At 42.1% G+C, this 25,938-nt stretch overlaps 1 protein-coding gene across 1 annotated transcript in view; it reads left to right on the top strand.

Moving 5' to 3' along the window:
• Positions 1-24,914, top strand: part of CMYA5 (cardiomyopathy associated 5) — a 49,597-nt gene extending 24,683 nt beyond the window's left edge. The window contains exons 9-18 of the mRNA XM_010142308.1: positions 548-781; positions 2,515-2,537; positions 4,447-4,568; positions 8,750-8,899; positions 9,847-9,993; positions 13,396-13,540; positions 21,488-21,621; positions 22,401-22,500; positions 23,549-23,725; positions 24,662-24,914. Coding sequence (XP_010140610.1) covers positions 548-781; positions 2,515-2,537; positions 4,447-4,568; positions 8,750-8,899; positions 9,847-9,993; positions 13,396-13,540; positions 21,488-21,621; positions 22,401-22,500; positions 23,549-23,725; positions 24,662-24,914 — 1,485 coding nt within the window. The remainder of the gene's footprint in view (positions 1-547; positions 782-2,514; positions 2,538-4,446; positions 4,569-8,749; positions 8,900-9,846; positions 9,994-13,395; positions 13,541-21,487; positions 21,622-22,400; positions 22,501-23,548; positions 23,726-24,661) is intronic.
• Positions 24,915-25,938: the final 1,024 nt, after the last annotated feature.

Below are 25,938 nucleotides of genomic sequence, written 5' to 3'. Positions count from 1 at the left end.
TCAGCAGGAGAAGAAGAGTGCTTTTTCGCACACTATTGCAAAGTGGAATAAGTGACTGTCAAGCACTGTCAAGGAATATGTGACTGCCAAGGAGGAAAAAGTTCCCCTTAACTCTCTTTATGCTTATAAAAAGCTCACACTGTTTGTGTCTTCATTTAGAATCCTGCGAGAAGCATCTAAATGAGCTGCCCAGTGTCTTAAGTACTTAATGCACAAGTTCTTAAGCCTTGAGGACTGTATTAATTTCAGTTGGAAGTATCGTTTTTTAGTTATTTTGTAGTCAAGTTTCCTGTCCTAGTGCTTAAATACAAAAGCTTAATTTTAAACATAACAGTAAAAAAAAGAAAAAATCTGCCATTGTTTTTAACGTATTTCTCCAGTGTTATTTCTCTCAGATGAGCTTGCTTACAGAAATAAAGTTCTGTTGTCAGGATGCCAGAAGGAGTCTGGTGGAGGGCTTTTGTATAGGTACTTGTGAATTTCTCTGTATTCGTTAAATGTTGCCATATTATTCTGTAGATCAATTTACATCTGTTTTGTTTTGCAGGAAAACTGTAAGAAAAATGCAGAGTTATTGAAAAAGCAGAATGAAGAGATGCTTAAGAAAGTGGTAGCACAATATGATGAGAAATCAGAGAACTTTGAGGAAGTGAAGAAGATGAAAATGGAGTACCTGTATGAGCAGATGGTTAATTTCCAGCAAACTGTTGATTCAGCAAAGGAAACATTGGAGACAACAGCAAAAGAAATGGAAGAAATTGATGGATTTGTTTTCCTAAATGTAAGTTAAATGGCTTTCATGCTGTAGCCTTTATGATACTGGTTAGGAAAGCATTCATACTGTACCTAGGTTGAGAAAGAAATATTTACCTTTGTTTTTGTTTAAGGTTTTGGGGGGGGGGTCTGTGTTTAAGATAGCTACATCCTGCAAACTCAGCTATTCCACCCTGAAATTGCTAGATCATTAGCTTTTGTCATGTGAATGCTGAGAGAGAATTGCAAAGATGATGCACAGGATGAAAACATGACTTATGTTAAAACTGTTCTGCTTTGTTTTGTGAAGAAAAGACTAAGAGGCAGTTCAATTTAGAATTAATTATCCACTTACGAGTAAGAACTCTTAAAGTAAAAGGTACTCTATGAAAAATAAAAGCGAAACAAGAAAAGTGCAATTGAAAATTATCCAAAGCAGAACCGTTGTCAGGTTATGGGAGTTTTGCGATTTTTTTTTTTTCCAGTTAATGAGCAGACACAGGCAGTTATGCACTCAAATTACTGAGGCTGTGATAAACGGTTACTGCTACAAACCAGTGAGTGGCTATGTGGTCAGCTTAGATGCTGGCTGGGGTTAAACTGTGACAACAGGCTAGGTTTAGGAACGTGCATGTGAGGTGCGTGTCTGTAATGGTCCTTTCTGGATGTAAAAACATCCCTTGTGAATCTACATAACTGGAGTTACCTAGCTCACACAGTCGTCAATCATAATCTGATTTCAGAGGGTCTTGCACGTTAATCATTAATGGCCTGGGTTCTCCAAGACTGTCCTTGTGCTGCAAGACTTGTCCATAAGTGAGCCGCATCACTTTCTCCTCTGTAAAATTGTATCAGCAGTCTTGAAGGGGATGGGATTCCTGGGCAATAATATCCTGTAATGGAATTAGCATGTAGTCTTGAAGTTGCAGAGAAGTTATCCTGGGATGGAAGCAATTAAAAGTTCAAATTACTGTCTAAAGACTGATCATTCATGTGAAATAAAAGGGCTTTCCAAATACAAGCCCAAACCCATATACCCGTAGTTACGCAACTGGTGGAGCTTTCTCAAGCAGCTCAAGCTACGCAATGTCTTAGTATCCTGTAACCAAGTGAATGCTTTGGTAGATTGGCTATTTTGGGATGGTCTAAAAATACAGCTGATTTTCCTGAACTCTGTGAGGTACTGGATCAGTGCTTTTGCAAACAGATAACTGTAATCTGAAATTCTTTTGTGGGTGTGAAAATGATTGGATTCCTTGCCCCTTTCTGTTAGCGATAAAGGACAGGAACTTTTCTGCCTTTGAGCCAGGAAACGTTAGCTGGAAATTTATGGATCATGGGACAAACTCTCACTCCATGAGTACAAATGTCATCCAGCCCTCAGTAATAAGAAGTTGTGAAGGACATTTCAGCCAGAAATTGGGTTTAGTTGTTCTTAATATGCAGGTGATTTGTTTCTATAAAAGTCTTGGTTTAAAGAAGTGTTTGACTGTGCTCCAATCTTTAAACCTGGATATTGAATACTGACCCCTCAGGAGAATAAAACCAGATTTAGACTGTAATAGCCTGCTGAGCCAGAGTTTGAAGTGGAGTATTCTTAAGGAACCAAATTCTTTGCAGGTGCAAATGAGCAGCATGCCAGTCAATATCAAGTCAATAAAGCTGTGTGTGTTTTATGTCTGTGGAGAGTAGCAAGACTGTTGGATGACTGTCTTTTCAGGGTTTTGAAAACTGTTAATACATTTTTTTTTCCTCCTCTAGTCATCTAAAGAATTGAATAAAAGGTATATGAAGTATGGGTTAAGTGCACTGTAGTGAGTACTAAGCCTAGCATGCTGGATGTTTCATTTAGTATTTGCAAGCTTTGAAATCACACTGCTAGTATTTATAGCTGCTTTTATAAACATTGCAAATACTGAAATTAAGATAAGAGGTTTTATACTTGTTGCTGTAACTGACTGGTTTTGGAGTGTTTTGCACAAGTTCTGTAATACATCAATTAAATAGCATTGTTAAATGCCAGCTCAATTTTAAATCTCTACACAGACTTTAAGCAGATCTTCCTTGTAGTTACATACATAATAAAAAACATTTGACCATGCTTTCATTTCTTAGCTATCACTGGTATATTCTTTTTTCACAACTTCCAGTCTCTGAACGGTTGTAATGCAAAGTGTCACTCACATGGCTGGGGCTGTTGGACTGTATTTCTGAACACAGTTCCAGGAAAAAAAAAATGACATTAAGTTGCTTTCAAAAGCTTACCAGGAGACTATGGGCTGATGTTCTCCCATGTCTCCTCACAAGCACTGCACATTCAGGGTGTATCAGGAGGCTGGTGCATCATCACAGCTGCATCCTAGCCAGCCCGCGCATGTCAGCAAATATATACAATCACAAACAGTTCTCTGCCATGCTTGGTTTTCTCGAGGGAGTCATTTTGGTAAGCCCCATTCATTATGAAAAAAGTCTGTATTCTCCCAATAAATTTTTCAAGGTGAACTACAAATATTTAGACAGGCTGGCTGCATGCTCCTTCTATGCAAGCCCCCAAACCTGTTTTGCCCACACTGCCTAAAGGGCCTGGGTGTTGTGCAGTACTTATCAAATATACCCTTGTCAGCTCTGCCTCAGCCGTCATAGGGATACACATGCTGACATGGAGTAAGGTATAACAATGAAATGAAGGTTCCCGTTTGCAGCCCAATTGCAACCTCAGGAGAGTGGTCTGAAGAGAATGTGCCAAACACCCCTTCATGGGCCTATTAATCTGCAGAATTAGGACTAGAAATTCGGACTCACCTGTTGGAAGTCAAAATGTGTGAGTCTGGCCACATATCTGCCTGTATTTTATTTCATAAGAACAGAACAGATATACTCAGACAAAACAAATTTCTGAGGCTCTCTGTATGCTTGGTCTTTATGTGTTTACCTATACACTAAACTTAGAAGTTTATTCTGTTTTATGCATGGGTTTAGTTATTACTTCACTTTAATAATACCTGACTTGCTAAAATGTTTAGAACAAGTCTATATACAATGCATCTTTTTTCTAAAGAAAGTGTATTTCATATTTATTGTGCTTTATTAACATTATGCATGATTAACTGCTTTGGTGTCTGAAAAAAAGAAAGGGAGAAAGGTAAAATTCAGTTGCCTTGAAAAAAAAAATCTTTCCTTTCCTTGAAGCTGCTTCTGTCTCAGAATTAAAGTTATGTTGGTTTTTTTCCTATCATGAACTCAGCAAATATGGGCTAATTAAGTGGAATTTATCTTCCTTCTCATGGTTTTTGGTTTGTTTGGTTTTTTTTTTGCTTGTCACAAGCAGCTGCTTTACGTCTCTGGAGTCAGCTGCTCTAAGTTTTGTAACCTTCAAAGACACTGCAGTAGTAAGTCTGAACAGGGATTCAGACATCCTCTCTCAGGAGTCTTGCTTGTGACTTCCACATTCTCACGTTCTCATGGGTCAAGAGTATGCAGACTAGATGGGCTCTCCCTGTGGTCCTGATCCAAAACTGCAGCATGCTCTAAATGTTCAAAACCAGGAAAACAGCCTCTCCTTGCATGTTGCCCTCAAGTTCATGGGAAATATTTAGAAAAGTGTATGTCACATGATCTTCGCTTTGGCCTTTGGAAAACTGCGTGATGTCACGAGGGGTTTATACAGACAGCTATGTGTTTTCTTCTGAACAGGTTACTTTCTGCAATGGATACTACCCTCTCTTTAGAAAAGGTGCCCAGTGCTTTTTCACTGTTTGAGCACTACGCGGACAGTCCAGGACAAAGCAACCAGCACTCCTTGAAACATGTGGCTGGTAAGAATCTGTGAACATCATCTTTACAAAAGCTAACATTTTGGCAATGCTTTGGAAATTTTAGTAAGCTAAAAAGAGAATCTTTTTGAGAAGTATAAATTTGCAAACCCTGTAATTAGCAATCAGAGTTGAATGTAAAATGAAGTCTAATTGTGCACAAATGTTTGGCTTATAGTAGGACACTAAGATAAGCAACAGAGGGAAAAGTACTAGAGTGGTGAATTCTTGCATCTTTTCAGGTATCTGTACTGCAGACTAGCAGAACTGCAAAGTTCCCAGAGTTAAAGGAGTTACTGTTCCTTTGCAGGCAGCCAGAAGAAGCAATTGAAGGGTCTCCAGAGGTCCTTTCCTCTGAGGGGGCAGCCCTAGTATCACTGGTATAGGGAGGAGAACAAGGGGCTGGCTGGTGGCCAAGGTCCCTTGGCTTGTGCCAAGTGAATTTCGGAGGCAGCTGAAACCCCCACAGGTCTTGAAGGAAAAGCAGTTATAGCTGGAAACTGCCTCTGCTTCAGAGAGCAGCAGTGGAAATTGCAGACAATGAAGGGGTTTATTCACCTCTAACTGATATTTCAGGTCCTGTAGAAAACCTGCCCGTGTAAGCTTTTTGCTCTTCCTGTACATACAGCTGTAGAAATTAACTGGATCTGGACAGTTGTCAATGAAGAGTTTGTCAGCACCAATCTGTGGATTCGTTTTCCTCATAATGAGGTCTTGCTCCAGTGTTTCTTTCTCAAGAGAAGGAATCTTGCATCTTACTGTCATGCTTCCTTGTCCTCCCATTCACACACACACCACCACTGTCATAATCACTCTCTGGCTTTAACTGACTTTAACTTTCTTGTCAGATTTATATGAATTTGTCTGTGGTATTCAAAGATTCTCAGGTGAAGCTAAACAGGCACTTGTGCAAGCAGTGTTATCTCGGTGTAGTTTTTTTAGGAAATCAGATTAAAAGACCCTTTAGTAACCCACTCTCACTCAGAGTTAACAGTGGTGCAAATGTGCTATGTGTCTTGGTTTAGTTCCTGAACTTCCTCTTGCAGTCCTGTGGGTGCAACAGTCCTTTCCTCTGGAGCTTCCACCTACTGGCAAAATCGCCCAGGAGGGCAAACATGATTTGTCATGCTGTATTTCATTTTCTCACAAGTCACTCCAACATATTTTTCCCTTAACTGCTGAGATCTGCTTTTCAGTTTGATTTGCATTAGTTACTGTGCTTGGTGAACTCCAAATGGCTTCAGACCAGTTTGCTTTGACAAACTGGAAATTAATGACTGTCCACTAGCAAGCAACCATAAAAGGTCCCTATCCTATACACTTTCCTCTCTTTCTCTTTCTAAAATATCTGGGTTTCATTCTTCACTTTCATCATCAAGTATTCAAATTCGTGTTGTGATTTTTACTTGGGCGAGCAGTAGGCAAAATACTTTTTTTCACCCTTCCCAAAGGAATATAGAGGTAAATGTCTACCTGAAACATTATTTGGAATCGAATGCCTTGAGAACATCACTTAACATATACTGAAGGCAAATATCAGACTATCTCAGAATTCTTTTTTGACTGAAGGCATTTGATGAAATACATGTGAATTTGTCATGTTTCTTTAATCCATGTATTTTTCCTTCAGAAAGTAGAACTTTATTTTCACCAATTCAGAAACATCTTTCCTTCAAAATGCCCTCCATTTTCAAATTTTCCGTATCCACTAATGGAAAACCCTTTTTCCTTGAATTGTTCCTTCTTTCATGTAAGCCACCCCCGTTAACAAATGCATAAGCATAAAAAACCCTTGCAGCATGCTGTTGAGTGTATTTGAACCAGGGCTCTGGCACAATAAGAGTGGGAATAATTTAAAAACAAACAAAAAAAATTAATTTCAAATAAGTCCTGCCATGAGTCCTGCCCTTTTATACCAGAAAGTTGGTTATATACATTTCATCATATATAATTTAGACTTATTTATACCTTTATTGATTGTAGAGTCACAAAGGAACTGCTCTCCTTCTTAAAGTCCATAAAACCAATGAAATGTTTTTTCTCATTACATTGGAAAAGGGTAAATATCCATAAAACAGTTGGGATTTTTTTTTCCCTGGGGGCTCTGGAAATTAGGTAGCATGAAGAAAAAACTTCCTTACACCACAGCATTTCAATGAAACCTGAAATGATGAGAAAACATTCTTTTGAATAATATTATTTAGTCAAACTTGTGGTGCAAATATCTCATTTCTTTGACTGAAATTCATTTTAAAAGGGACCAGCACTTTGTTAACTCATAAATGTTTTGTTCCTGAGGAGAATAGTTCAACTTCTTGCTTTGAAATGACTTCCTTTCAAAAGTTTGTTTCATACTATGCTAAAGGAAATTAGAAATCAAACGCTTCTCAATGGTGCCAAACTGAATTTTAATCTACAACTTTTTTTTTCCCAGAAGTTTCATTCATTAAGCCAGCTTATGTTCAGATTTAGCATAATAATAAATCTTGCAGTTGTGGGGTTTCTGTGCTCATAAATTACAGTTTCTAGGCAACTTCACAGGAAAAAAAGTCTGGTTTCCCCAGCAGTCCACTGAAAGGAAGTCTTTTCCTAAAGTCAATCCATTTTTAAATTGACCAACTCTAGATGCAGTCAAAAGACAAAATGCAGATTGTAGCAATGAGAAGGATAATTTTTTTCAATGGGAAGCAGATGTAATTCTACTGTACTGGTAGCTCTCTGTATAAATCATAAGGAAACAGCCAGCATCTGCATTTGCCTTGTTCATGCCACAGGGGATCATCATCATTACTATGAACATAACTGGAAAAAAAGCAAAAGCTTTCTGCTGAGATTCTAAGAGAATTCATGCAATATGGTAATTTACTGGGAGTAGAAATAGAACCATGTATTTTTGTTCCCCGCAATCACTTTAACAATGAACATCTTTTGGGGCTTTTTGATTCTTTCTTTCCCCTCTCTCTCTTTTAAGCCATAATCCTAGAGGTGAACAATATCTCATCAGGGATGGATCTGTGCCGATCAGGAGACAAAGTTTATGTGAAATCTGGGGAGCCTTGGAGGTCTTTGAAACACACTGTTTAAGGGATGCACCTGCTTGTCCCATGGGGTTCAGGTGCTTTGACAGAGCTTGGATTCACCTGTGCACCAAAGAGTCTCTGTCCATTGGGTCTATGGGGAAAATGACTGAAGCAGGCAGAAGCACCAGTTGTGCACCTGCAGTAGGAGTCCACCTCTGGGCAGGGGTGGACACAAGGCTGCAGGGAGCCTCTGCTCCCCAGTGCTGTTACAGCTTTCCTTTGCCTAAAACACCTCCCTACTGCTGTCAGCGTCAGTGGATTTGACACATTGTGTTAATCTCTTCCTGCTGTGGCACCTGCTTTGCCCTGCCCAACTTTCTGGGATCAGCGACATACATTTGCCTCTGGTGGAGCCTATCTTCTTCTGCAAGCTCCCTCTCTCCATTAGTGAGCTATCCTGGAGCTTTCAGACTCCACTTTCATAAGCATCCTCTTCAGAGGTTGTCCTCTTCTCTGGTGCCTCTGCTGCAAGGTAAGGTCAGGTAATGGAGAAGGCAGCCACTGCACTAGGCCTGCATTAGGCTCCAATGCCTTCTGGCCTTTCTGAGGAGGTGGCCAGAAGTTATCAGGAGTCTCTGGGGGTTCCATCAGCACATGTGCCTCGAAGTGGAGCACAGGGCTGGAGGAGTCTCTCTGTGACTGAAGGGATCAGGTCGCTTAGAGAAAGGAGATGGATTGCTGAAGCCGTATGACAGCTCTTCATGACCACGATTGCCACAGCCTTGGGACCCTTCCTGCTGGAGGTCAGAAATGAGCAGTTGTGCCATGACTCATCTGCACGATGGTCCTGCCCCGTGGGGTAGGACCCCAAGAACTGGGCGGGACATAGGCACATGCTTCTGTTCTGGGTTCAGGTGAGTCCAGTGCTCGGATTGAACCTTGTTTTGTCCAGCCTGTGAGAGAAACGGCCAGAATCCAACACCAAGGAATTACTTTTTTCTGTTCCTTGTTTAGGACCCATTGTTCTAAAACTGCACCAGTATTCCACGTTTCGTGTACTTGCTGTACTTCTTGTGCGGAAATAAATAAGCAACCAGGTTGTCTCATGAACCTGTAGGCTGAAAATGCATGAGTGTGAATAACAACAGGAAACTTTCCTCTCAGTCCCACAGACACCAACTGTTGTACCTCAGGAACCAAACTCAGCCACCAGCACCTCCATTGCCATCTACTGGTCTGTGAATGATGGGGACGCCATTGACTGCTTCCAGGTCTACTGTATGGAGGAGCTGCAAGCCACCAAAGACGCGGGAGGTGCGTTAAGTTCTTGTCTTCACAGCGGCGGGAGTCCTTTCTGCTCTGGTCAGAGGAGGCCAAGTTGTAGGGAAGGGCCCGGGGCACAGAGAGAAGAGGGGCTATGAAGACATCATGCATAGAACTAAGGATGGGTAATGGTGGAGAAGAGAGTGAGGTAGATGCCATTCGTCCTCCTTCCCTTTGCATGCCAAAATGCAAGATAAATTTTATGGCCTGTAAAAGCACAGGGCAGTTGTTCGCAGAGAATGGGCTACATCACTGTTGAGGTGCCCTTTTATGAAGTGGTCTGTTCTTCAGAGAGGATGTGTCTCTGCTGTCCCTTGGGTACTCATGCGGATTGCAGATATAGGTCACAGAGAGACAGGCTTCATTATGTTTTTAGTGCCTTACATGTATTTTGGACACGTGACCTAATAAAAAATGTTACAGGAAAAGGTGATCAATACTTCCACACGTAGACAAAGACTTTTTTTCAAAATTACATTTAAATATTTTGAATGTTAAATATGAAAATGAAAAATAGGATTGAAATGCTCATTCATCAGCCACTTTAAGCAACCGGGCTCTGCTAAAGGATGCTAAGAGCTTTTTCTAAAAGCTAACATATAGTTAAGGGCTATAAAGTCCATTACGAGAAATGTTACAGGGTGGTGAAACCAAGGTTGATAACTGCTGATTGCGTGTCCCAAATTTGCCATCTAATTCTCAGTAGGACTGAGGACCATAATCTTCCTTTACCGTCAATGGGCTTTGAGTGCACGCAACTTAAGGGCACATCAGAAACTTTCTGTCAAAACTGAGTCAGAATTAAATATGGAGATCTTCACCGGTAATGCCTTCTGGATTTTCTTATTTTACTGTTTTTCATGTGCTAGTTGAGAGCTGTACTTGCAGGCCCTAGCAGTGCAGCACATGACCGTGATGTGTCTGCATGTTCCTCCTAGCTTTGGTGGAAGAGTACAGAGTGACGGTCAAGGAGAGCCACTGCATTTTGGAGGACCTGGAGCCAGATCGCTGCTACAGTGTGTGGGTCATGGCTGTGAATGGCACAGGCTGTAGCTTACCTAGTGAAAAAGCCGTTTTTAAAACAGGTATGTACGTATTTTGGCATTTGATTATTATACACTTCAGGTCCTTAGACGGATGCTAGTCCATCTTGTTACTGAAACAAGAGAAATTGCTTCCTTTAGGCCATCTGGCAGTTAGTAGGCAATTCACAATTATTTCCCTTTCCACGAAGAGACAGCGGCATAGTTGTTCTTGGGAGTTGTTCTTGCCTTGTGACGGGGGCATTGGGGCAGCACATCATGAATTTCTCTTCTGAGTGCGCCACAATGCTCCAAGCAAGCTCTGGGAAAGCTACCCAGCTGTTCACTGCTGCTGCTTTTCCTCTGGAAAATGGAGGCAACGGCTGGATTTTTTTGCCGCTCTGGCATCCTCTCAAATACCTCTATGTTACATTGATTTAGAGTATAAACTCAAGTCTGCTTTACCAAGGTTTCATGCTGTGTCTAGTTCAGTGGGACACAAATCTCACGTATGGATGAGAGGCTCTGCTGCTGTTTAAGTGTTATAAATTAAGATGTGTAATTAGACAAGTATTGTTTATGAGCTTCATTTGACTGATTAATTTTTCTGAGCTTTAATTTCTTCAATAATTTGTATTGACAAAACTATTGCTTCTTGAATTATGAGGAAGGTGAAACATCTTGTGTCTGAGGCCCTCTTGCCAGACAATTTTTTTAGTGTTATGGGATAAAAACAATAATTCCATTCTTGCAGTCACAAAATACAGACAAGGGTATTTGACAGTTACATAATGAACTAACACCGTACAACACTGAGTGTATTGTTGAAATCACTTGGCAGCAAACATAGCTTCAAGCCTTTTGCTTAATCTAGTCTTCAAGCAGTACTAGACTTCAAATTTGTTGATAATTCTCCTTGATATTAAAGGTGCTATTCACATTTTTAGGAAAGATCGTTTTCCAGAAAATTCCAAGTAGAAATTCAGATTTTATGGTCTCAACAATGTAATTGTCAGCATGGTGCAGAATTCCTGCAAAATGATCAAATAATTATGAGTCTTTACTAGCTATTAAGTGATAATTTAAAAATAGGTTCTTACCTCTCTGAAGTCTTTATTTTTAAGAACTATCTTTGCCTTTTGGCATGAGGCTCACCGTTCTTTTCCCCAAAACTTAAGCCTTCTGAAGAAGTTAATTTCCTCAAGTCTTTGAGGCATTCCTTTGGTTTTTTCCAAATTAGATCAAATAAGGGCTCGTTAAACACTCTCCCTCAAGCTGAGGTGAACTCCCTCTGGAGCGCAGTGAGCACCAAATGGGCTTGTGGGGACACTGCTGAGCACTGACTGATGCAAAACCACTGCATTCCTTTAACACTAAAGGAAGAAAGATGAACACAGGTAATGGAAACCAGTTCTTCAGTGTAAGCTCAGCTACTCTGATATAAAGCCAGAATACTTTGATTCTTCAAGCAGCCCAACAAACTCAGAAACAAGAATTTAGAATCTGTATTTAGTAACTCAGATTAAAAATTGGCTCATGAAGGAAAATAATTTGCTGGTATATGCAGTTATGGGAACATACAACATTAATAGTGGATCAAAGCTGCGCTTCTTCCCAGTGTTGGGAACCCCCACAGGTTTATCTGTGGGGATTGCACCCATGGAGATGGCAGGCGGCCTGTGGAGTTGTGAGGAACACAGGCAGGTGCTGCTGCAGCATAACCCCAGCACTTCCTGTCCCCTGTTACTCCATCTCCCAAACATGCAGCTTGTCGTCCCCTTCCCTGGGGAACACACCATGTCCAAGCTGTATTTTCTGTGAGGGAATGATGCTGAAAACAGCAAGTATCCCTCTACCTGCCCACCTCCCTATCTGTCTCAAACTGACCTCCAGATCAAGGCTTTTTGCAATTCTAAAGATGTAGGCATGAATGCACGTTCTGTTGTTCAAAACCAACATGATTCCCGCGCTGCCTACTACAGATTCTACTCTGTCTGAGGGACAGAGTAAGAGATTTTTAAATCTTTGCCTCTTATAAGATCACTTATATGGGCGCTGAAATATTACAATGAATTCAGATATATCTTCTAGCTGTAGTTAGTCTGTTAAAATATCTCAGAAGCACAGTAGCTTTTTCTGGTATGATCACTCCATCTAGTCTTTAGACAGATAATTTCAAATAAAAAAAACCAAGGTTGATGTCTTGTGACATACTGCTTGCACACAGATGAACACGAGTATGTCTGTCAGCTGCTGAATGCAGAGAATTTAGCTATTAATATTTCATTCTTTAGGAACAGATGCATTTAAAACTAGACAATAATCAAATATGTCAGAAGAGAAGTAAAGGGTTATTGTTAAGAGAGATACCAGATGAGAGTCTGGTATTCACTGATTCACTGTTCTGATGAATACCTCGATTAGCTGTTCCTGTAGAGAAACATAAAGTACATCTTAACCTGAACTGCTAATCTCCTGATTTTCACTAAACCAGGAAATCAATATGTACTTGTGGATGCTTTTCTTTCCTTTTTTTATGAATAACAAGTTATTTTTCTTACAACCCAGAATACATCTGCAATTCTTGCTGCAGTTCTATAATATTATCTTATTATAAAATAATTGTCATAAAATTTTCTAATTTCTACTTTTGTCATAGGCCTCCTATTTAGGACCCAATCTCTTTAAAAGCAAAATAACTTTTTATGACCTTTTTTTTAAATTAATAATGTTTCTTTTAAGGATTGGTGTTAAGACTTTTTATACGATTTTCAGCAACAGGTTGTAAAGTTTGTTTGTGTTGCTATTCCCTGGAAAGGGAAAAAGCAAGTGACTCAACTAATCCATTTTCAGTCTGTGATGTTGGATGTGCAATTTCACACAATAGCTTTTGATTACTTGCATTCAGTGCACTATTTTATATTCTGTTTTCTGTCTTGCAGTTGGGCCTGTATTTCTTAAACTGAGGCTCTAAAAAGGAGAAATTACAGAACCAAATTTTAGCATTGCAAAAATAAACGGGACATAATTAAGCAGAAATTCAGCATCTCCCTGTCAGTTCAACAGCAGTACACTTGTTCCTAATGCAGTCCATGCAGGGCCTGCTGAGGATAGGATTGAGGTGGTGCAGAGATCTGTAGGCTTTACTGCCTTGGTAACCTACTCCTTGAAGACTGACTGAAATGAGGAAAATGTGCTTGAGGAAAGGCATGAAAATCTGCACGGGTGTTCTAATGACATGCAGAAAAGCACAAATATTCGCAGTGACTTTCCCAGTGTGGGCTTTTTTTCCATCATGAAGCCCTCTGCCGCTGAAACACAAACAAGCAGAAGACCACTGCTAGATGGGCAAAACTAACTATCCCGTGGGGTTTTGAGGAGGTCTCTTCCTTTCACTCAAAAGCATCCCCCATCAGCTGTTAACATCCTCTTGGCAGTACATCTAACAAGACCCTGTGTCCCCAGCACCCGCCGTCCCCATCATCAAGGCTGAGGACTGCACAGTGTGTTGGGATACAGCCATTGTCCGCTGGCATGTTGGCTCAACATCGGCGGAGTCCTTTACCCTGGAGTACTGCCGACAGCACTCGCCAGAAGGAGAAGGTCTCAGGTCAGTGCTGCAGTTGCAAGTGCCGCTTGGTCAGATTAGGCAACCGCTAATAAACGTCTCACAGACCGCAGGTTGTTATGGAAGAGATTATTCTGCCTTTGACGGAGCAAGGAAGAGATCTGCTTCTGCGTGCTGAGAAGCACAGATGGATACTAATCTATGAGATTAGGCTGTGATATAAAAATACTTCCTGTTTATTCTGCTTAACCAGGCAATCCTTTTCATTTGGGGCAAAACCCCGGAGACATTGTGCTGTCCGCAATCAACCAGAAGTTTCAGGGCTGTGCTGGGCAGAGAAGCAAGTGCTGCCCCAGAGCTGCCACAGCCTCAGGCAGCGCAGCAGAGGGCAGCTGAGCTCTGTGTGAAGGAGTGGGATGGAGGATGCTGGCCCAGTTTACTCTCTGCTTTGCGATGAACAAGATAAGAGTTGGCTTGGAGCATAGGGGCAGGGGGGGTGTGTGATACGGGTGTCCCAGTAATACTGCTGACCCCTCTGCACTGTCTGCAGATGCCTCCCAAAGCACAGCTGAGCTCAGCGCTGCCAGCTATGCAAGCATCCCACAGGGGTCAAAGAGCAATCCAGAGAGCTGTTTTGAAATTGGGAGTGGTGTTTGCTTATACCAGATCTTCTTTGTTTTCCCCTATGCTAAGCCTGTGCTGTGTAAATGAGAGGGCAAGGATGAACATAGGCACCACCAAGCTGCGCTGAAATGCAGAGAAAATTATGTGGAGCGCTCTGCGTCCTTGGGGCTTGGGGTTTTTCATTTGTTTGGTTTTTAAAAACAATGACAACAATGTTCCAACAAGATAGTGTTGCAATATTCTGACAAGCTTTGGAAGGCCATATGGGACCCTGTGGAAAAGCCTCAGTCCAGGTGAGTTTGTCTTAGAATCATAGAATCGTAGAATCATTTAGGTTGGAAAAGACCCTTAAGATCAGTGAGACCAACTGTTAACTTAGCACTGCCAAGTCCGCCACTAAACCATGTCACTAAGCACTACATCTACATGTCTTTTAAATACTTCCAGGGATGGGGACTCCATCACCTCCCTGGGCAGCCTGTTCCAATGCTTAACCCTTTCAGCGAAGGAATTTTTCCTAATGTCCAATCTAAACCTCCTTTGATGCAACTTGAGGCCATTTCCTCTTGTCCTATTGCTTGCTACATGGGAGAAGAGTCCAACACCCACCTCGCTACAACGTCCTCTCTAGTAGTTGTACAGAGTAATAAGGTCTCCCCCGAGCCTCTTTTTCTCCGTGCTAAACAACCACAGTTCCCTCACCTGCTCCTCAGGTTTAGATAAGACTTGTTCTCTAGACCCTTCACCATTTTCATTGCCCTTCTTTGGACACGCTCTGGCACCTCAACCTCTTTCTTGTAGTGACGTCTTTCTTCAACTCCTGGTGATTAGGGTCTTCACCCAGGGGCTAGTACACATTGAATTCATGGACATGTGGCAGAAAGGGAAGAGCTCCACCACCTGCAGTCAAAATTACTTAAAGGTTTCACAGGTTTTTAGTAGACAAGTAGACAGTGAAATTGTACGTACCGTGCTCTTTAAAAAGCTAGGATAAAAATTAAAATAAAAATCTTCTGCAGTGCTGGGGGATCTTTTCTCATGCAGTACCACTGTGTTGCATTAATGCCATCAAGGAGAGGTCTTGCCCAGCTCTCCTGCCTCTCAGGGCAACCATGACCTCCTCTGTTTCATACGTATTTCACAAGGCTCTCGTGTCCCTGTCAACCTGCCAAAGTCGCCATTGGTCAGGGATAATGTAGCTGCTCCCACAAGCTGTACTGTGTACTTGCCCTTGAGTTTCTTTGCTGTTAAGTGTAATTGCCTCTTTTTCTCTAAATTGAACCACAAAGTGTGCCAGTTTCTGTGATTTGTGAGTGAGGTGTCGATAGCACCAAGCAATTTGCTTGTGTCTGATAACTGTGGCAAAAAGCTGCTGGAACTGACCCATTCCCTTTCTCAAGTGACCTTGTGCAAAATCTAACATGTTTATAATTATTCTGAGTCACGTTCCACTTTTTGACCTCCCTGTAGGCAGAAGCTGGCTTTTTACTGTGACAAATGTGAAAAATTCCCACAGGATAGAATCATGAATTTTCTCAGAATTGCTGTAGTTTAAATTTCTGTATTCATAGAAAGGCTCTGACCTCTTTTTACAATGTCAAAGACCATTTTTTACCACTTATTTTCCCTCAGAACAATGCCCCTCTTTTCCCAAAGCAACTCCCTGAGATTAACCTGAAAAGATTCTGTGATGGCACAAAATGTTTCAGTGATGGAGAAATTTTTTTGAGGATTTCTATTTAATTTTTTGCATAAAGCCAAGGAAAAAAGTGCCTGCTGGTATATGGAGCATATTGCCCGTATTGGTCCATTCCAAGGCCCCCAAGATGCAAATTACGACTACAAACCCATTCCTTATGTAGTGGATGACGTAGTGAGAAGCTGCCTTCTGGAAGTACCTGTAGAGAGCTCAGAGATCTGTGTCAAATATCTGTATCAAGTGAAATAAAAATGTGTCTTTATGCATACCTAGCACTTGGGCCTAAAAATGCTGTAGGTTTTTTTCTGATTGCTTTCCTTGAAAGCTCGGAGTTTGTCCTTCACAAGTTTCCTGAGCAACACGCATCCTGGGGACCAGACAAATGTGGACCCTTTTGATAGACAGCTTGTGCCTCTCATGCTTGTGGCAGACCTGTAGCTGAGTGATTTCCCAGTCCCTGGGTAAGCGTCCAAACAGATTTCTCAGCAAAGCTGGAAAGCTCAAAGGGGAAGGACACCCAAAGGAAGTCCTGGAGAAAGCGGCATTGGCCCATCCCATGGGCTGCTTTCACAGATGTCATTCTGGGAGCTCACCCAAGGCAAGGGACACCACCAAGGGAGCAGGCAGGGAGAAATGCCCCATTGAACAGCCAGAAATATGTGTGGAGCCCCTGGTCTGGGCTGGCCCTCTGTAGCCTTCAACACATCACAGAATCACAGGATGGCTGAGGTTGGAAGGGAACTTTGGTGATCTTCCGGTCCAAGAGTGCTGCTTAAGCAAGGCCACCAAGTACCAGTTGTCGAGGCAGCTTTTGAGTCTCTCCATGGAGAATAAGTCCTGGAGCACTCCCAACTTCCCGGGGAGAGAATTTTAAGTACATCTGGAAATAAATCTTCATTAACATTTTTCTTCTAAATACCATTTTAAAAAATCTGTTTTCCCCTCTGGGTTCTCTCCCTTTGACAGCTTGTCACCTGATGGACATGGTTTCATATAAAACCTTCTTAATTCTTCTGCAACAAGTCCATGGCCTGCTGGTGTGGTTTGAAATCTCCTTTCTGGGTTGATTCTTTTTCCAGAAGCTTATATGAGGCTTTCAAATGTTTCCTTCAGTTTCCAGAGCTCTGCTATTTTCTCAGTGTTCAGCCTCTTTGTGTTGAGAAGTCAATGAAGCTGTGGGTGGAAGATGGAAAACTGCAAGAAATGTAGTCCAGGGAGCAGGTGTGGGGGCTGTTCAGATGGAAACCATGTATCACATCATGAGAAATCTGTAAGACTCAAGGAGACGGAAATTAGTACAGTATGCGGTAAGTTTGTAAAAGTGGAAGTGACTGAGTGTCATCTTCTCCACCAATGAGAGAATGACACTGCTAGCAATCGAAATTTTCCATCTACTTATTGAGGAGGTCTAATGCAGGAAAAGGGAGAGCAAGCCTCCCTCCTGTTGTGTTGCCTACATGACTGTCCTGTTAGCTCAGGAAACAAGGCAAGGAAAACTGAATATCTCCCTCCCCTCTGGCTGTGCTGGGCTTGCCATCTCAGGTAGCAGTGATGACCACTGCGGGTGGTGCTTCTGTGATCTAATCCCAAAACAGTCAGAGCTGGGACAGGGGAGAGGCAAGGAAGCGTGCAGCTCAGCTGGGAGCAAACTCAGAGCTATTAGTTCTTTATTTTCAACTCTGAGATCCTTTTTCCGCTCATGGTGCACATCTTCTGTGTGCTTCTACATGTGTCTTGAGAAGCTGGCATACTTTCAGCTTGAACTCCATAGCAGTGGTACCGGCACAGGTCTGGAGGTACTGTTTCAGTGGGATCTTGGGGGTGGAAATGACAATTACAGCACAGAGGGTGTTCTGAATCACTGTGAGGCATATAATTTGCTGGGTTCATGCTGTATTAAAAAATATCCTCTAGACATAGTTTCCTTGAAATAAATGAGGATGCTGATGAAGGAAACATACATCAAAATACAGCATTCGGTTTACCTAGAACCAGAGAAATCACAAATTTGACAGACAACTGCTACTATAATATTCCTTGGCATTTAAAAGTAGAGAAACATGTAACTCCTTTCTGTTCTGCTTTGAATAGCACGTACCTCAAATTTGGATTTGGGGACTTAAAGAATCCTCTTATAAAGAGAGGGATCTAGAGGAGATATTCAAAACATTTCAAATATTTTTTAATTTCTATGCACTGAATTTTGTATCATGGTATCAAGAGATTGTGGGGACAGTGTAAATATTATAACATTTAGGCTAAAGGCCAGGATGCGACATGCTTTGATAATACTACATTTCCAATCATCTATGAAGTGGGCAGGTGTATTTAAAGTAGAGAATAGCTGACATGAGAAATGTCGTAGGTGGATTTCTCTTTCTTTCATGACCAAAATTACACAGTTCAATACTTAAGGCGAACTTGAGAAATATCTAGCTTCAATGCTTGTTAAAAAAAACTTGGAAAGGAAACAGGGTTTCCCTGACAAAACCAAGATGCATTTCCCTTTCATTCTCCTATGTATGACCCGTGTGCTGTAGGCTAAGAAGTAGTCATACCTTCTCCTCATCCCTGGTCTTTTATCACTGATTGCAAGGTCAGCCTGAAGCATGACAAACTACGGAGAGATGGCTGGGGATCCCTCAGTATTCACTGTGCCCCTTCACCCTATCCTCTAGACAGGAAGCAATAACAAGGCCTATGCCATCTTTGCACGCAGCCTCATGTGAGCTTGTACCTGGCTTAGAGTATTGCAAATGAAATTCCTTCCCATTGGCATACTGTCTGTCATTAGTTGCCAGCAGCAGGACTGGTTTTGAGCATTAATTTTAGCTAAAATCGATGGGCTCTTACTCTTAGGCATCTTAAAGGTGGCTGAAATAGATTATCAAGCAGACAATGCTATTCAAAAATGTGATCACTGTTTCATTGACAGATCTGCTTTAAGTCCAGACTTTTCTGTCTCACTAATACAGCTGAAAAGAGGCATGCTATTGCTCTCAGATTTAAACTTGCAACCATATTCTGATTTGGAGAAGTTCAGATTTGAAAGGGACCCAGATATGAACTTTGATGGCTGACCCTATTATGCAATTGACTGGACCCAAATCCTTCTCTGCATATCCAGGTTCTGGTATCCATACTCCAGAATATGAGTATCCCAGTTCTACTCATTACACCAGAATGTATGTGTCTTGGTTGGACTTAGAACTGATTTTGTGTTTTCTTAGTCATCGGTTAAATAGCATGTAGTGAAAAAGAAGATCTCCTGATTTCTTTGACTGACATGGCATTTTGCAGAAGACAAGAAGAAGCAGCCATATACAAAGCATCACTGAGCTTAAGACATGTCGATCCACATATTGCCACAAATAGCTTCTGACAAATAGCTTAGCATATCCTCCCCTCATCTCACTTGTAACTATTTCCTTAAAACTTATTTCTCGTGGTCTGTGCTTCAGATTCACATCAAAGATGTCAGGATGGTGCTTTTAAGGTGCTGACTGGGTGAGCCTTGTCTAGGAAGCTGTCACCATTCGAAATCCCAAGCAGCCCAGGTGACAGTTGTTTCCAGAGCAGTTCTATCTCCTCCAGGAGGAAAACAGAACAGACTAAAGTGCTTGAGGTGGGAAGGAATGGAGGGCTTAACACACCACTTACAGCCGTGGGCAAAGAAGCAGACTTGACCAGGGGGAACAAAACTAATTTAATCCAAAACAACAAAAACAGCAAATCATCACTTCAATTAGGGTAGGACAGAGAGAAAGAGAGAACAGTGAGATCTTAAATACATACATATATATACATGCACCACAGGAGGCAGCTCAGCACAGCCACCTCCATTCCATGCGGATGGGCTGTCCATTGCCTCGTCCAACTTCCCCAGTGCTGCGCTGGCCCAGTTCCAAAGCTCAAAGTCACCATGTTTTCAGGTGGTATCCGGGACCCCACATTCCAGCAGTGCCTCCATTCTCGACTCTCCAACCTGGCCTATCTTCCTGCCAGTGATTAATCATTTCTCAGTATGGGGGGACGGGGTGGGGGCCTTGTGTCCTTGCATGCTGGTCGCTCTTCTCTTCTCCTGCCAGTGATCAACAAAGTTAGAAGTCTGCTTGCCACAAGGAAGATTGTTACTGTCCCAGCATACACTTGAAGCAAAGTTCTTGTTGCCAAGGTGACTGCTCAGTAGTCCTCTGTTCTCTGTCGTCCTTCCTGTTCCAAACAAAAGAGTGCGCCCAAAAGAGAAACGAACCTGCTAGTCCCTTCCTATTTGTAGTGTTTCTCGCAGAGGTGGCGGAGGCGTTGATTGACACGGCTTGGGCCGTGGGCTTCGTTTGGAAACGTGGGTTACAGGAGCCTGTAGCATCCCCACACCCCGTTACCTAACCGCACGGAAACAAAGGGCGACAGACCTCCTCTTGCACCCAAACGAGGGGGCGGGGCCCCTCCCCTTGCCTTGCAGCTGAAATCCTAAACCACCACCTTAGATGTCAGGATGACGCTTTTAGGGAGCAGATTGGGTGAGACTTGTCTAGGAAGCATGGACAAATGCTTTCAAAGGCTGGGTGTCTACTTCTTTTCCCCTGCCTCTGCTTCTATCCCAGTTTTCCTTTCTCTGGCTTCTTTTATACTTGCCTCCTTGCTCGGTTCCCATCTTCTGTTTTTCTTTAACTCTTCTTTTTGATTTGTCCCTTATACTCAAAGGAGCCCTTTTCCTCTTTCAAGTCTAAAGTCTCAGGTTCTCATCAGGCACTCATCAGGTTGCACGTCTTACCTGAACCTTTTGGTAAGAACTCCCACTTCCTTACTGAGGTGCTCTCATGGTTGCGGCTTTGGTTAGTCACAGAGGTGAAGCAAACCATGCAATTGCTACTGTGTTTGGCCAGTCCAGTTCTGTTTACTGCATCAGTTCCAGCATTAATGTTACACATTCCCCAAAGGCATCATAGCCTCATGCTGATGGCACAAGAGCTCCAAACTCCCTGAAATTCTTTAAAATTAAAAAAAATATTGCAGGAGCACCCAGTGCTGTTTCTCAATGCTTTCAATCACTTCTAGTTACGGCTGTCAGTATCAAATACTTGTTACAGGCTAATAAGGATGATGCATATGTCTTTCCCCAGGATAACATCCTCCTAGAAGCAGAGGTCTATGTGTGTGGAATTTGCTGCGTGCAGGGCTCTGGGATTTTACCTTTATATGCTAAACACAGCAGAGGCAGGCACGTGAAAAATCCTGATGGGTGAGCACTGGTTATTCTTCAGATTGTACTGCTCTCTGGTGGGACATCTGCGGAAAGACAGTCTCTACAGAAGCAGACTTCACAAGAGGCAGACAAGAATATGATTCTTTGCTGCTTGCATTTTATGTGATGACTTATGCTGCAAAAATGTAAAGTAAGCATTAATCCAAAGGATTGCATGAAGTGAGAAGGTGATACTGGAACAAAGGCCTGAAAATTCGTCAGACAGTCTATGGAGGATCCCTCAAGTAAAATGCTGAAGCTCCTACATAGCCCAGTTGTTTGTGAAAACGGTATTCGCCTTTCCAATTTGGAATATGTCTATGGTCCCTGTTGTTTCAGTAGCCAGCAATGTTATTAGGTGGTTTGGCTGGCTTGAATATCTGCACACATTTTCACATATTAAATTCTTCAAAACTTGCAGATCTTTCACTGGTATAAAGAGACCTGAACTGAAAGTATCCCTGGAGTCCAACGTGAACTATTTCTTCTACCTGAGGGCTGCCAACCCATTTGGGACAAGCGAACAAAGTGAAGCAGCTCTCATCTCAACAAAAGGCAGGTCACCATTTTCTGATGTTGAAACAATGGGATGGAGGGGCAAAATAGCCAAAGATGGCATCTTCCTCTGGTAATCATACCTGAACTTTCCAATATGGAAGTGAGCAAGTTATTGAGATAACACCTATCTGTTTAAAATTTCCACAATCAGGACTACTTCACTTGAAGCTTGTATAGTTATGTCAATGTAAGACTGATGCAACCCCAGAAGCAAAAACAGTTAATTCTGCTGGACATAGTAAATGATTAAATATTCTTCAGGGATCTCAGTTTGTTTGAGTCTGACAGAGCATATTCTGGTAAAAGATGCCATGACCTTAAAAAAAAATGCATCACAAGTAAAACCTTATGGGCTTTGGATTTCAGGGATGAGAATGCGTGCAGAGCTGTTTTAGAATGTATTGGATGATTTGAACTTTAAGGGTTCCAGAAAAATAATGTTACATCATGTATGGTTCTTCCAAACCAGCCTCTAAATTCAAACTTGCTATTTTGAAAAAGCAAGTGATTGAACAGCATTCAACCTTCTTAAATACTCAAGACTTCTTTATTACCTAGCTACATTTTTGAATGTTAGGCTGCTGTCCCAACCTGGCACAGCTTGGAAGACTCCTGGCATTCACACCCAATTTTCTGTTGCTTCTTCCTACCTGCCAGCAGACATTACTCTGTCCAGCTAAGATGGCAGTGACTGTTGCTTAACCTTGTGTGATTAATGTCATGTTAACATTGCCAGCCTCTCAGAACTGGGCTTTCTTTGTTATGAATTCTACTAGGAACTCGATTTCGTCTGCTGAGCCACACAGCCCATCCTGCTTTGCAAATTTCCTCCAATGCAATGGTGATCAGCCTTCCGGAGAAAACCAAATTCACTGGGTGAGTAGCAGCATGACAAATATGACCACCCTGTGGGGTTCCAGATGAGTCCCTCAGTCTTATTTTGCCTATAGTTAGTTTTCATATGGTCCTAAGTAATTTTATAGAAAAATTTCATGGTTTCGGTCATACACCCCCTGGGCTTTTTGTGGTTGACCCCCCTTTCAAGCACTGCAATATCACAATAAAGCCAGTAGCAGCATTGATGTACGTCCTGGGAAGAGTTATGCTGCATTGAGGAACCACCAGAAAAATCACAGGCAATGGTACCTGCTGGGATTGTGAGGTTTGCATCAATCCATGATCACTGCTTAATCCTTCAGAGCACTTCAGTGTCAAGGCAATTGGTAGCTGGCCCAAGAAGACCAGATTTGTAAGCTTATTTTTTAATATATTATGGATAGAAGTAATCCATCTTCCATACTTTACTCTTCTACTGAGGGCATTATGGGTAACATTTTCCAAAGCATCTGTGCTTTGGAGAACTAGGAAGTGCTCCTGGGATATGTTTAGAACGGTTGTACCAGGCTAGCTCCTTCCATTGCAAACATTTTTTCCAGCATACTGACATCAGTCCTATCACAAGCACAGGTCCGCTTGTACAAGTTGTGCCATGCTGATATGGCTTCTTAAAAGGTAATGAGGTATTGCTGGTTTAAGGACTTATTTTTACTGTCACAGCAGAACACAAACAAGATGTTCGTAACTGTGCCTACTTAAAACAGCCATACTTTCTAGTTTGAACAAGCCTCCTAAATTTGAAGTCCATTTTTTATCTCCAATTTTTCTACCTTTTGCTAGCTTCATATAATTTGGGGTAAAGTTGTATGGTTTTCACTCTTTAAGGTGTGTATCCTAGTGCAGAGATAAAATGACTCTCAGTGACGTGATTCAAACCTTTGATAAAACCCTGCAGTTAGAAGAACAAAGTGAAATCCATTAGTCATTTTAGAAGTTGCTGCCATTAGTCATTACATGACTAAAAAATATCGCAATATGGTTGGACTACCACCACAATCACTTTACTGTACGCCTCTTCCACAAACAGGTTTCCTTCAGTCCTGGGTGAACTGCTGCCTGCTCGGGGACGTCATTACTGGGAAATCATTGTCTCTGCCTGCAGAAGCTACAGGATTGGGATTTGCTATGAGGCCATATCACAGAGCGGCATCCTGGGACTAAGTGATGCCTCTTGGTGCATGCGGTGCTGTCCTACACAAACCAGGTAAAACTGGTCAGCCTGGCTGCTTGCAAAGTTACTTGTTCCTCACGTAAATAAGGTTGGCCAGATTCAAGAATCACAAGAGCAGAAAGAATCCACCTGCTTTCTTTCTGCAAATTCGAGTATAAGGAAAGTACAACAACAAAGGAGCTTAGATTTCCGCTTAATTAAAAAAAAAAATCTGATAAAACACCTTAACAAATAAAATTAGTCTCAAACAGACCAATTTATCGCCCTCCACTCAGCCAGTGAATAAAACTTAAAAAACTAATTTGCCACTGTTTTGTTGTTCCAGGCTTATATCCTTAGCTGCTTCACGAAATCCCAGCAAGGTTGTTTATTTCCATAAATGCAATCTTTTTAGAATCTATTTCCAACTGCAGGAGATGCCAAGCCTCCATAGGTAATGCCATCTCCTGCCTTGTTCTTCACAGTGATAGGCACCCAACTGCCACTGTGACAGGACTGCAGGGTGCTGGGGTTGCCTTCAGCAGGCCAGCACCACGCTGCTTGGAGATTGTTGTAAGGCATAACACTGCTAATGGAGCTAAAGGTGCTCTTGATCTAAACAAGTGTACTTTCTTAGTGTGAAATGATATAGATGCATGAACATAACTAGCTAAGTGAAACATCTGAGGTGCAAAGGGTTTTGCCAAAGCAGAGCTCCTGCTTAAATCTGCACAAAGACGTATTAACAAAGATATCAATGAATATCATTACAGCAAGTCTGCTTCTATCCTGGGAGTCCAAAGATGCCAAGTGAAAGGGCTTTGAAACCATGCCACGTTTACTTTGCTTACGTACTGAGCAAAATGCTGTTGCCACATGGTACACTGGTGTATGCGGCCACCTGTTAATAGACAGGAATTAAGCCGTGGGTTATTTCTGGTAAACTGCCATGAGGAGGCTCACTGTATTCTGGTTTCCATTTCCCCACAGCTTTCTTTTCAGAGTTCTTCACACTGGTGTGATGAGCTGTGTCCACGTGACAGAACACCCAGCCAGGATTGGCATCCTGTTGGATTACAGTGGTGGCAGACTGTTGTTCTTCAACGCAGAGAGAGGACTGGTGCTGTTCACCATCAGGCACAAATTCACTGATGCTGCTCACCCAACCTTTGCCCTGGAGAAGGCTGGAGCGCTTACTCTGTGCACGGGCATGGACCTGCCAGAGTTCGCAAAGCACAGCTGATCCTCTGCTTCACACTCTCAGGAAAACTGACAATTAGAGTGTTACGGGGATAGGGAGGGAAAGGGGATAGGAAGGGAAGTCTAGTCTTCACCGACGAATGCAACACACACAGCTCTCCTACATATCACCATTAACTGTAGTTAGTGCTCAGCCGTGTAATCACCCTGAGTCTGGAAAGAAAATAAACTTCTTCAGATAGAGTGTGCACTCGTGATATATACACAGAAGAACTTTTAAGGGGAAAAAAGTTTTGTTAGACATGAACATTAAAAGTTTTGTTAGGCCATAACATTAAGGGGGGGGGGGGGGGGGAGGCAAATGCATTTTCCCTGTAAAAATAATGACAGTGTTAGCTGTCTTTTAAAAATTTATGATGAGCCTGTGTGTAAAATAAATGCATCTCTCACTGCAATACATGAAAGCCATTATTTCATCATTTGTCAGGACAGTCAGAGCCCAAATCCAAGATGATGTTTGCAAAATATGCAAAAATTTCAACAACTGAACCATTCTGCAGGTTAATACATCTTGTGTTATTGTTTGTCAACTCTTCTTTTAATGCACAAATTAAGAAAACTTGGAAATTTAGAAATCTGCACATTTCCAAACTAAGTCCCAGACTAGTCTTCATATCAGTCATGTGAAGTTTGAGTATGCAACACCTACCTAACCTGCTCACAGCCAGACTAACAGACAGCTACCTGACTCTGTCAGTAAATATCTGTGCCTGTAAGTAACTATCCGTGAAACATGTGTGTGAGGCAACTAGATAGTGGTAAAAGTCTTCCCTATCCTCTGTTAGTTAGGTGATTATGACGGTGAAGGAAAGGTTGCCACCTGCGGCCTTAGAGAAGAGTCAACTTGCCAGAGACCTTCCTGTGGATCACCCTTTTCCTATCACTGCTTTTTACCTTTGCACTTACCAATTTGATGGTCCTAATTTCAGGCTTGTGGACATTTTCCTGCATCTGTCCTGCTCCCTCCTGCTCCCTCCCTCCCTCTACACTAGCACCAGGATCATAGG

The sequence above is a fragment of the Buceros rhinoceros genome, unplaced genomic scaffold, assembly GCF_000710305.1.
Source record: "Buceros rhinoceros silvestris isolate BGI_N320 unplaced genomic scaffold, ASM71030v1 scaffold7308, whole genome shotgun sequence".
NCBI lineage: Eukaryota > Metazoa > Chordata > Aves > Bucerotiformes > Bucerotidae > Buceros > Buceros rhinoceros.
This window is presented reverse-complemented; position numbering and strand designations above follow the sequence as displayed.